Below are 12557 nucleotides of genomic sequence, written 5' to 3' on the forward strand. Positions count from 1 at the left end.
GTGGGATCTGATGCAGGGGGAAAGGGGGCTTGTGTGGGGATCGGTTGCCCTCTAGCTGTCAACACTGAGACTGGGTCATGAAATATGATTCTGCCGAGGTGAGTTTATGAAGTGACATCAGTTAATTTGCTGAAGCCTGACCCGAGGCCTGATTTATAACAACAAGGCTGTTAAGGGAGGAATATAATTGGAAGAAATCAGCCTCTGCTGAGGATGTGTTGGCTCATAAAAGTCAGAACTTGTCAACATCTTCTGAATAAGTGCAGTTGGAGGTAGGTATAAATCTCCGAGCAGGGGGAGAGTTTAGCCCGAGTGGAGAAAAGACTGTGAGGCGAAAGAGCGTTCGCTGAGATCCAGACAAAAAAAAAAAAAAAAAGAAATACTGGTCTGTGGCGGAGTCGGTAAGGAATTAAAAGATTAAAGTTTTAATACTTTTTGATAAACTGAACGTTTGAGCAGAAAAACAATGTAAAGTGCTGTGCAGGCTTATACAGGTGAGGAAAAACCGTCAGTGTCGATTACTTATATCAGATTACAAAATACAAATGAATAGAAAAGATCCTTGAATCCTTTTTTTTGCTCTGTTCACCCTTTGCCTTCAAATGGGTGCCAGTCCTCCTACATACACTTACACACAGTTTAATTGGTCGGCTGCTAAGTTGTTTCAAACATCTTAAAGAACCAACCACAGATATTTAGTGGATGTAGGCATCCCCAGATCCTTCTGCCTTCCCATTTAATCACAGACAGACGCGGCGATGTTGAGATCAGGGCTCTGTCTGGGCCATACCATCACACCCAGGACGCTTCGCTCTTTGTGCCAGAGATGGCTTTTAATCACGCCGGCTTCCATCTACAAAACGTTGTCCTGTTGCAAAATGAATTTGGTGGCAGTCTTAAGCCTCCCCGATGGTATTGCATGATGGATAAGTACCTGTCCATATTTCTTAGCGCTCAAGACATTCATCTGAGCCGAATCTCTAAATCCATTTTGAGAAAAGCAGCACCGAACCAGCAACAAGCCTTCAACGTGCTTCAGTGGAGCCAAACAGTCGTTGTGGTGCTGCTCACCGGCCCTTTAACGCAAAAAAACTACCTCGTAGTCCTGACAAATATTATTATTAGTCCTGACTAAACAGTCTAGGGCACCGGTTACCTTTGTTTGCCCCAGTTCTGATGTTCCTGTGCATAGTTTAGTCCTTTGGGTTTGTCTGACAGCATTTATAAGAACTAGAGCTAGTTTGAAGGAAAAATGTAGAATCAAAAAAGGTAGTTGATTTTTTTTTTTACTCACTTTACATTTTGTAAGTGGTGAGGAACATACATTATTAATACTTATATTTTTCAAGAGTCAAGAATCTTTATTGTCACCACTTGTGACCATGGGGAAATTTTTGAAGCATTCTCAGATTACAGTATCTTTGCAACCTGCCCAGAACCTTTTAAACAGTACTGTACATAGTAGATAAAATATCAATAATAATAATAATAATAAAACATCTTTAAAAAGGGCTGAAAAGACACAATCACTGTTTTTGATAAAATGTAATAAAGAGTACAAGCATATAAACTATGGGGTTCTTAATTAAGACAGAAACGAAGAATGTTGCCTATTTTGTCTCAGCTGGAGATTCATTAGACGTAAATGTTGCGATCAGGTTCAAATCTTCTGCTTTTGTAAAGCTTTGACCTGATGATATTAACTTTAGCTGAACTTAAAATTTTAAACCACAATAACATCTTACTTTAGCTGTAAGACAAACCGCTACAGGGGATCCCTCCTGTCTGCAGCCATCACCATCTACAACAAAATTGTTGAAGAAACCCTTGGAGCATGAGTTAAACCAGCATTTAATTTCATTTTTGGAATTAATAAAGCATTGTTGAATTGAATTGATTTTTGTAGAAACCGTGGCTAGCCTTACCAAAAAAAAAAAAAAAAAAATGTTTGAATTTTGTCAAAAATGTTGTTTCTTACCTTAACTTTCCAAAAGAATGCCCATATTTCCTAATCCATCAGACAGAGGTTGGAAGCTCAAAGAAAATAAAGAGAAAAACTTTGTTGTACTTTCTGCAGACTTTCTGTTAGCTGCTCTAAGACGCGGTCTCTCCCGCAGCCTGAACAAACTGCAGATACGTGTGTCTGGGATCTTTGTAGACAACACTGTACTTCGCTATACTTCCTCTGACTTCTGACACTGCAGTGCTTCCTGTGCTTTGCTCACAATTAGCAAAAAAAAAAACATTCTGTTGCTAGCTTGTCAGCGATCAGGGCCAGTCAAACACCAAATCAGCAGATTTGGATCACCAGTCGATGTCTCCATACACCTAAGGTTTAAACCTTGGTTCCAATTTGAATATATATTTAGCATTTTGCTTTAGATACAATAATCTAAAAAAATCCAAGAATAACTACTTTTAAATGTCACGCTCACACATTTCTCCGTGTTCTAAGCACTTGCTCTAATGCAAGGTCTTGCCTCCGAAGAATGGACATTGCTTCTTAAATGCCACAACAGGCACTTTATTGCCATCAAGTGTAATTCACGTTGAGCTGATTGCATGGAAAGCCATGTTTATCAGGCACCTAGCAACACTGCTTTTGGATGAAAATTACCCCTCTACAGAGCCATTAGGAAAATTAAGCTATAGAGCAGAATGCCTTTGAGCTTCAGATTGGCTACAATGAACTTTATTGTACAGTAATTCACACAGACAATCTGAAGGGGAATCAGCAAGTGTACGGAGTTCCCTGGCAATCTTTTTCAATTTAAGGGCATGAGAGTGTGATGGAAGAGATATGAAAATATAGTTTTCAAAGGACAATTTTTCCTAGAACGGTGTGCGGGAAACTTCACTGCCACAGTACAGATTAACAAAAAAAACCAAAAAAAAAAACAAGATGAACAAAGATTAGATTAATTGCAGGAAATAGCTCGGAGACCCTATTTGCAAAGCAATATCTCGCTTTCTCATGTGTGTCAGTTTAAAGAGGGAATATTTTTAAATGTACCTCACAGAGCGGTTCTGAGAATGAGAAACAGGTCTTCTGTAAAGAGTGGACCTACGGGGCACAGCACAGTGCTAGCTCAAGTCAGGATGCAATTATAGATAATGTCACATTTCACACATCGTTGCCTACATTTTATGTGAGAAATACTGTAGCTTGAGCAAGTGCAGTAATAGGACCCAGAATGAGCCTCGCATGTGAGAACTGTAGCTCCTTAGCGCTTTCCTGTTCTTCCCCCTTCGGCGAACCGTGGCGTGGCTTGTTTCTTTGTGTTCCAGATCAAAATCCAGATACCGTCTCATCATCCAAGCCTCGGACTACTTTCCCCACGGCACTGGATTTTCTTTCTTTTCCCTCAAATTCCCTCACACTCGCTACCCACCAGCCCACCCCCCCACCATGCACACGTCCGTCTCGCACACACACCTCGTTATCTTATTTGCGGCCTTGGCAGGCAAATTGGTGCCTTGTGGTCCGGTAGCCGAAGTTCTCGCTGTCCCATAGGGAGCCTTGGGTGCATAACCTCCAACACGCAAGCACACACTTCCCAGGGTGCTTTGCCCTTTTCGAGTGAAACCTGGGACGGATTGGCCTTCGGGCAGGGGGACCGTTCCAGCTTTCAAAAAGAGTTCTGCAATGTCCCACACTTAAATCTTCCTCGTCTATTCCCGTAGCGTTCAAACGTGTCAGGCTAAAAAGACGCTTCTCTAAAACTGAAGTTCGGTCCTCACGGGTGACGCAAGCCAAGAGCCGGCGCAGATAGAATGATTCCTCATCAAATCGTATTCCTAATGGGTTTGGTACTTCAAAGTCCAAAGTCAGGCTAATTCTCTAGTTTAATAATCATCCATTTTCCATACATCAAATTTTACTTGATAAATGTTTTACTAATGCAGGACCTATTTTTTCCAGTTTTCTATTGTTATTATTTGACTACATCTCCCCAATACTTTTGATATGCTTCCACATCCATGCACGAGTAAAACATTCTCACAGTATGATGCTGCACTTACTATGTTTATGGATATTCAGTGTGTGGATGGTTCGGTTTTTTTTTTTGCCGCACACATTGTTGAACGTGTAGACCAGAAAATCAAGTCTTGGTCTCAACCGACCAGAGCACCTTCTTCCACTTCCTGTGTCCCTTACAAACAGCAAAACTGGATTTCTTGTTGCTTTCTTTCCACAAGGAGGGTCTTCTTGACACTCTTTCACCGATCGTTTTATACAGAAATGACATTAAACAAAAATTTGCTCTATTTGCCAAACAGGTAACTTCTAAACGCATTGATTTTGCATTTTATTTTGGGATGTCAAAGTAAAAGGGGCTAAATGCCACAATTTTCACACTTTTAATTTGTTAGGAAATCTGAAAACCATGTATAATTTTCACTTCACCGTTGAGTACTATTTTGTGTCGGTGTGTCACATAAAAGTCAGGTAAAAAAAATAATTAAAAATTAAAAAAAAAAGCATTGAAGTTTGAGATCGTAATGTGATAAAACGTAAAGTATGAATAAAAGAACAACATTTAAAATGGAATTAACCGTTTTATATTTTTTTTTGTTTTTGCACGCAGGTAATTCAGGGAAGCATCGATCCAAAGAGCCAAAGAAGAAGAACAAGCAAAGGCTGCGGGTTCGCGCCCAGAACCAGCACAGCGACCACCTGGCTCTGCGCGCTCCCGCCAGCAAGGACTGAAAAACCTCACAGTGAACACAGAAACCAACGCAAAGCTGCTAGCCGCTGCTGCACCCATACTCTGACTGACAACTATTACCGACCCCATCCACCTCCCCCACCTGCCTCCTCCGCTCCGCCCACCAGGACACAAACCCCCACCCACACCCCCCCACCCCCCCCAGCCCGAGAAATAACGTGCCGTATAAAGTGAGATACCAGTACCAGTACACGCTCCGCCTCCCAACGGCTTCCCTCTTCTGTTGCTGTGACCGGCCGGGCGACTCTGCCGCTCCCAGCGCCGTCCTTTGCCTCGTGGACCCGCGCAGTCGACACAACGGAACTCATTTTCACGTCATTAGCGACAACATTGACTGTACAGGGTGACAGAAGATGGAGGGGAACCCGGGAGGTAACGTGGAGCCAGGAGAGGCCAGGGAGAGGGCAGCAGAATAGAGCGGAGAGTCAGGGAGTTGCCAAGCCGAACTGAACCGGAGGGGAAGGACGTGACAGGTCCTCTAGGGAGAAGAAGCAGAGGAGGTTCAGTTGAAAGCCAATGATGCTAATGGACAGAGAAAAAAAAAATGGCATCTTGAAATAAGAGAGACTGTTTTTTTTTTTTGTTCATATATTTATGTCAAAGCTACCCTCGCCTTCTTTCCCTCTAAATGGAAACTGAGTTTTCCCATGTGTGGCCTTTTTATGTTATGTATATTTTCCAGAGTAATATTAAAAAAAAACACACAACTAAATCCCATGCATAGTTGCAAAAATATTTTATTCTCAGCACAAACTGTTTACGTTCAGACCGCTTAATGCTGTATCTGTATAGTGTCAGTTAAGAAGAAAAAAAAAGAAGACATTTAGTTGTTCAACTAGCATGGCAACAGACTTGTACATAGTTGATCTAATTATAAATGCCTATTACTGTATTTTCAGTATTGAGTCATTCGCCATTCTAAATGTTTTAGAAATGAATTAAAAAAAATGGTTGTAATACAAGCTACAGATTAAAATAATGAAAAAACATAATAGACTTAGCCACCACATAGCTATTTCATTCATATGGTATATATTTGATTTATTTATTAATTCAGTTTTGTACTTTTTATTGTTCAGTGAGAAAATCCTGCCTCACACTGTTGGTGTTATTCCGAGATATCCTTTCCTTATATCAGTGCGTATCTCTTAACGTGCAGCGAAGAGTTTGTCTGTCAAAAAGTGTTGTAGGCTGTTCATTCGTTTGACCTCATCTACTGATTTTGATGCTTTATAAAAGGAGAAAAAAAACTGAAACTATGCTTTGATGTATTCTAGGTTTAATAATTAGGCTCCAGCTAATGTATGGTCATAGGACTGCATAAGTGTACATTGTGTTTTATTAAAAACTGCATTTCATGTGACTGTATGATAAGGCCTTTCATTACCGTTTGTGGCTCTAATATACGTGGCTAAACTCTGACGCCGTCGTATCCTCGTGTCACTTCTTGCCGCAATTACGGTGGATGAAAGAAGTATTGAACGCATTGAAGTTTTTTTTTAACTCAATCAATGTATTCCTAATGGGTTTGGTAGCACTCCAAAACATCCACGTGTGAGAAGAAATCCAAAGAAATTAGTGCATAAATTAAGCCTGGTGTAATACAATAGACTGATACTGGGAATAGGTATTGAACACATGAAAAACCCAAGGTGCTGTGAGAAATGCAGAGCCAAGGGAATAGCGGAGATTTCTCAATATTTAGAAAGCTATCCTGTTCCGTCTCAGTGACAGGAACTACTCACTGATTTGGTCCTTGATGATGGCCTCTTCTGAGAAGAGAACAAGGTTTAGGAATGTGGCTATGGGAATATGTCATGCTTCTTCCAGGAGTCCATTTCAGGGGTCAGGCACGGATGTTGGAAAGTATCTCTGCTGAAAAAATCAAAAAAAATCCCAAAGGGGCTCTATGAGGTTTAGGTCTGTCAAGTTCTTCCACACTAAACTCACCTCTACAAGCTTTTATGGACCTTGGCTTTCGCACTGGTACATTGTCTTTCTGGAACTAAAGGTGCCATCCCCAAACCGCTCTCACACATTTAGAAAAATATGACTTTTAGAAATATCTTGGTATGCTGAAACATTAAGAGTTCCTTTCACTTGGGCCAAGCCCGGCTCTTGGGAAAACAGCTCCACACCGTGATCACGAGCCTTAACGCTTGATACAACGCAGACATGAGAGCGGTGTTCTGGCAACCAAAACAAGACTTCTCCATTGCTTTGCCAGACACAGAGGCGTGATTTGCCTCTTCGTGAAGAATGCCTCCTCTGCTCCAGAATACGATGACGCGGTGTGGCTCTGGTGCTTCACATTGCACTTTGTGGAGTAAAGCTTAGCCCCAGCTGTTCAGCCATGGAAACCCATTCCACGAAGCTCTCTGCCCGCTATTCACCCTACGGCCGCACGAAGTTTGGGCTTCTGACTCAGCAACTGACTCGACAGAATTTGGCGATCTTGCCACACCGTGCACCTCAGCACCCGCTGACCGTTTTACGTGGCTTACCACTTCATGGCTGAGTTGCTGTCGTTCCCAACTGCTTTCCCTCTATCCCAGAAAAGGTTGTCTGTGAACACAAGGGCTACTCACAGGGAGACCTGGAAAGTACAGGCACGCTGGTTTCAAAGAAAACATTTAAAACGGCCTCTATCCACTTTCCTCTTCTGAAGAAAGGGACGAGACCAACATTAATTCTTTGGTTGCCACACTACGTATGGAGGAAATAGTGCCCTCCACATGTGGCTAGTTTCTCTATACAGCAGACGTGTGGAAGCTGTTATTACCAACAATTGTTTTTCTAAAGGAATTATCAAATATACTTTGCTAAGTGTCTGTACTACTTTACTTTTCCCTGTCATTGAGCACACACAACTTTATTTCTGACTGAGTTTTGTTGATTTCTTTGCAACTGAGTCAATTGGACCATTAAACATACAACAGGGTTGCAAAAAAAACAGACTAATGTATTCAGTAGTTATTTTCCATGCTGCAAGTGAAAAAAAAAAAAAAAAAAAACATTTGGGAAACCTATCATGTTGCACTACGTGACACAGTTTCTGCCTCCGGCCAAAAGATTGGATATGGTGGATTGGGCACTAACAGCATGATGACATCATTAACAGTGACGTACTCCCAGGAACGCTACAAAACCAGCGCCTGCCTTTGGTGGCTCATCCATCTCAGCTATCATGCTGTAAAGCCCCGACAAGCAAATGGGGAGTGCAACTTGTCTTCCATCAAGCAACATCCAATCAATCATCCTCTTATTAGAAGCCCACTTATTCATTTTTGTAATCCCCCTCTTTGCTTGATCTGTCTGGTTTCAAGGCAAGGAGAAAATGCTGTGATGTAAGCTATGGCTAATTTAGCCTACGATCCGCACTGTATAATCACTGTTCCGAAAAAAAAAGAAGGGAAAAATCCAAATCAACCATGCAGCTCGTGGATGCACAGTAGCAGACGGATTGCATTGTCTGGGAGACCAGACCGAACTGACGCTGACGCCCCCATTACCCTTAAATCGCATATGAAATTTCCACAGGACACATGTCATTCTGGAAATCTCCCATGTCCGTTTAGAGCGCTAACATGTTTCACAGGTGGCTTTGCTATTCATTTACAGAACCTCACACTTTAACCAAGAGACGTTATGGCAACAAAGGTAGAACCTGACAAATTGACTTGAAGTGAGGAAAACCCAGACTGAACCCAAACCAGAGTGCTCTGCCAAAAAATACTAATTTTATTTACAACTGAAGCATAAAGGACTCGTCTCTTAAGAATTAAATATTTCTCAATACACGCAGTCGTTTAGGCCATACAGAGGGAAGGAAAGTCCCTCAGCGCACATTAGACGAAATGACCAAATGAATTACGAATAAAACGATAATATGTGAAACACATTTGCCTTGGAGTTTAGAATGTTGCTATGCAATGAAGGTATAAGTAAAGATTGAAATCAGAACGTAAACACCTCCCAACAAACCAAATTAATTCTGGTCTGCGTCATCTCTGCAATCAAAACCTGTGGGCAACAAACTGGACCAAAAATAGTCCGTAATTTAAATCAAGCTTTTTGTGCACATAGAAAGGCGGATAAATTATGCAATTTTGGCACTGCAGAAATGATTTCCATTTGTGGTTCAGTCATGCGCAGTTCGTGAACACCTAATTACAGGCACAGCATCTACCAAGACATGGCTGCCCACTTAAACTGACAGACCAAGCAAAATCAGAGAAGTAGCCAAAAGGCCCATGATAACTATGGAGTAGGTGCAGAGATCCACAGGTTAGGTTAGATAATAAATTTACAACTATTAGTTTTAGAATTCACTAATCTGACCTTTATTTATTAGTGAAAGAAAGAGAAAGTCATTGTTGAAAGAACACAATTGGAGGACCTGCTTAAGGTTTGCCACAAGCCATGTGAGGGACACGCCAAACATGCGGAGGAAGGTGATATGCTCAGATGAGACTATTTCTTTTGAACTTTCTCCCTGGCATACAAAACACTATGTATGTGTGGCTAAAAGCCACCCCTGCTCATCACCTTGAACACCTCATATGCATGATGAGACATGGTGGTGGCAGAATCAGAATGTGTGGATGCTGCTCCTCAGATCTGGTTCGAGTGTTTGCTTTCCAGCCTGATTCTGTACTAAAGGCTGTGCCGAAGTTCATACTTATACCTCAAGAGGCACGTGTAAAAGGCTGCTGAGCTGCGTCTTTTATTAGACGTTCACAAAGTGCACAAAACTCGATCACAGTTACAAATTCCTTTTACCAGGAGAACAAAGCTCAGTTATCAGGTTCTTTATTTCTAGCAAAGTACTTTTGGCCAAAATCTGAAGCCATTAAAAACTACAAAAAAATACAAAACACCTTTCCACATTCACTAAATCAGAATATACTATATCTAGATATAGAGTAGAAGAAAAATCCAGTTCATCTCTCAGAATCTTCACCTTTTTAATTGTATTTGAAGTCAATGTTCTTGCCAATCTCGAAACTCTTAGACATCCATTTGAAAGGAAACAGACATAAATTCGTTTGAGTAATGGACTAAGAACGCACACCTATCAGCCAAATCCATCTTTACTTCCAACTTGTTAAACTCAGATTTTTGGTCAAGAGGTCTTTACATGAGCCTTTAGCGTGCTGGGCACCCCTTTACTGCCTCTTTCCAATGCTTTGCAGCTGCATATTCCCAGTAATCCTGTAAGCAGCAGGCTGTAAGTGCCACGCCGACTTTGCCGATAGTAAACTCCACAGGAAATGTCCCTCTGCAGTGTTCATTTGAAATAAAAGTAATGTGAGTGTTTAATGATCTCAGAGGGACTGACGGGGATAGGCACATGACCTGAACGCATGACACTTGTGTTTTGTACCATAAAGGGACTAATGCTTTTTCTTTTTTTCCTGATATTTAGATTTCTCATATTTACAAAATCGTCTGTTTTGATGCTGGTACAGGTGATAATATTCTTCCAACTGGGTCCAGAAAATTGCCAATCAAACACAATCTGATTGGTTTGGGAAAACACATAGGTTGCAGCAAGATTGTTTTTGAGGACATCTGCTGCTGGTTACAAGTTTACGAACGATTCGCAGATGTCATCCTCTGTGCCAGACTATCACTGCTCCAGACAGGGGGATTAAACCTAAAGGCTCGTGGAGAGGAACTGCACTAAACTAGTTTTATTAAGCAGACGGCCACCAAGGCACACATTAAAGCATCCAGGAATGGCAAGGCAAAGAAAACCAAGAATGTCACTGCGTATTCAGGTGAAAAGACGTCTGCGTCCCAGCTTACCTCGCTTTTTTTTTTTTTTTTTTTTGCTTTTTCGGGATTGCTGTGAGAAACAGGACACTGACTGCATCCTCCATGCTGTGAACAGAGTTACCCGGTCATGCACACATCAGAAGGAGTGGTCCTCCCTGCGCAAACCACTTCTGTAAACTCCGTGTATGGCTGCCTCCGAGTGTGTTTTAGTGTTTGTGCTGAATGTGGTTAGGTGGCTGGGACTGAAGCGCCCTTTTAATCTGACAGAGAGCGTTTTCATTAGTTCTGTTGGGTCCTATTATTAAAGCCTGCTTCAAAGACCCAACAAGTGAAACCACCAACAGGAAATGACCCAGTGGGCTTCAAACTGTATAGATCAGTGATAGCAATGTAAGCTTTTAAAGCAGCCTGGTGCATAATTGCATGTATTGCAATTGTTGTGTATTTCGCAAGACGGCACAGGATAAAGGTTCCGCGCAGTGCCTTGCAAAATGATGTCTATCCCTTGAACTTTCTCACATTCATTGCATGTTACAAACACCAAAACTTTAACATATCGAGGTTTTATGTGATATAACCACATTAACTGGTGCATAATTGTGAAGTGGAACGAATATAGCATGACTTGCGATTGTTTTTAGGAACAACATCAAAGAGTGTGGCCCACAATTGAATACAGCTCCTATATTTTGATACCTCTGAATAAAATCCAGTGCAAAAAAAAGTCTTCAGAAATCACATAGTCAGTAAAAAGTGTTGATCTGTGTGTCAATTATTCTCTGTATGAACTGTAAAAGCGTACAAGGTTTTTTTGGAGAGCATAGTGACCAAAGCCACGTCATGTAGATCGGGAAACACAGTACGCAGGTCAGCAATATAATTTATATACAATACAATATAATACAATGAGTTCAAAGGCAGGTTGGGGAAAAAATATCCCAGATTTGGAACATTTTAAGGAAAACTGTTAAAAAATAAAATCTGAAAATGGAAATAGTATGGCAACCCTGAACCGGGAGACAACCCACATATGCATAGGGAGAACATACAAACTCCATGCAGAAAGATCTCTTCTTTCTGTGAGGTAACAGTGCTACCAACTGCACCACTGTGAAGACCCCAGCAGAATGTCAAACCTTAATATACAACTAGATGTATGATGGACCGATTGGGATCAAACCATATTCATGTGCTAGACTGGTCCAGCCAGAGTTTAGACCTTAAATACCTGAGAATCTGTAGCAAGACTTGAAAACTGGTGTTCAGTCATGTTCATCGTTCATACCACCAGCGTTTGAGCCATGTTCAAAAGAATTGGAAAAACCTTCAGTCTCTAGATGTAGAAACTTTTTACACTTGTCATACAAAGTGCACATCACAAAAACAACTGTTAGAAAACCTTTACTTCCACTTCACATACATGCACTGCCTTGTTTTGGTCCATTGCATAAAATTCCAGGAAGACACACTGAAGTTCATGGTTTCAACATAATCAAATAATTAAAAAGTTCAGGAAATGCTTCTGCAAGCCATCGTATGTCTGCATACAGGAGTCTTCATGGGGATTTTATGACACACGGGTTCCGATGCAAACGGCAGCAATGGAACATATGACATTGGTTGGGCAAGATGATTGCTGTGGATAAAAATTATTGTACTAATGTTATTTTTAATAACTGCATAATAAGCCATCACTTGCCCTTAGAGCTGATGGAAATGTGGAATCAATAACGTTTTTATGGGTTAGCCATCGTATTTGCCATGACAGCTACAAGAAGTGGTGTCAGCAGAGCTGCAGATCTTAACATTTCCAACTACTTTGCCATATGTTAGAAATCCTGGTGTGTACAACCTTGCGAAACGGTGGCAATAACGAGGGACTGTTATTGCCAAAGTTGTTCCTAATTGCAACTATCCAAACTGCCAGTGGAGGATTTGGCGTTGCTATGTAACAAGTTTAATCCCTTAAACAAACACGGTCCTCAATAAACGTCGATTGTGTGTGACAGTTATTTGCGTTGCTGCAGAACTATTTGAAAAAGGAAA

At 41.2% G+C, this 12557-nt stretch overlaps 1 protein-coding gene across 1 annotated transcript in view; it reads left to right on the top strand.

Moving 5' to 3' along the window:
- Window positions 1–6093, top strand: part of rspo2 (R-spondin 2) — a 70420-nt gene extending 64327 nt beyond the window's left edge. The window contains exon 5 of the mRNA XM_012872878.3: window positions 4590–6093. Coding sequence (XP_012728332.1) covers window positions 4590–4711 — 122 coding nt within the window. The 3' untranslated portion in view covers window positions 4712–6093. The remainder of the gene's footprint in view (window positions 1–4589) is intronic.
- Window positions 6094–12557: the final 6464 nt, after the last annotated feature.

The sequence above is a fragment of the Fundulus heteroclitus genome, chromosome 3, assembly GCF_011125445.2.
Source record: "Fundulus heteroclitus isolate FHET01 chromosome 3, MU-UCD_Fhet_4.1, whole genome shotgun sequence".
Classification (NCBI taxonomy): domain Eukaryota; kingdom Metazoa; phylum Chordata; class Actinopteri; order Cyprinodontiformes; family Fundulidae; genus Fundulus; species Fundulus heteroclitus.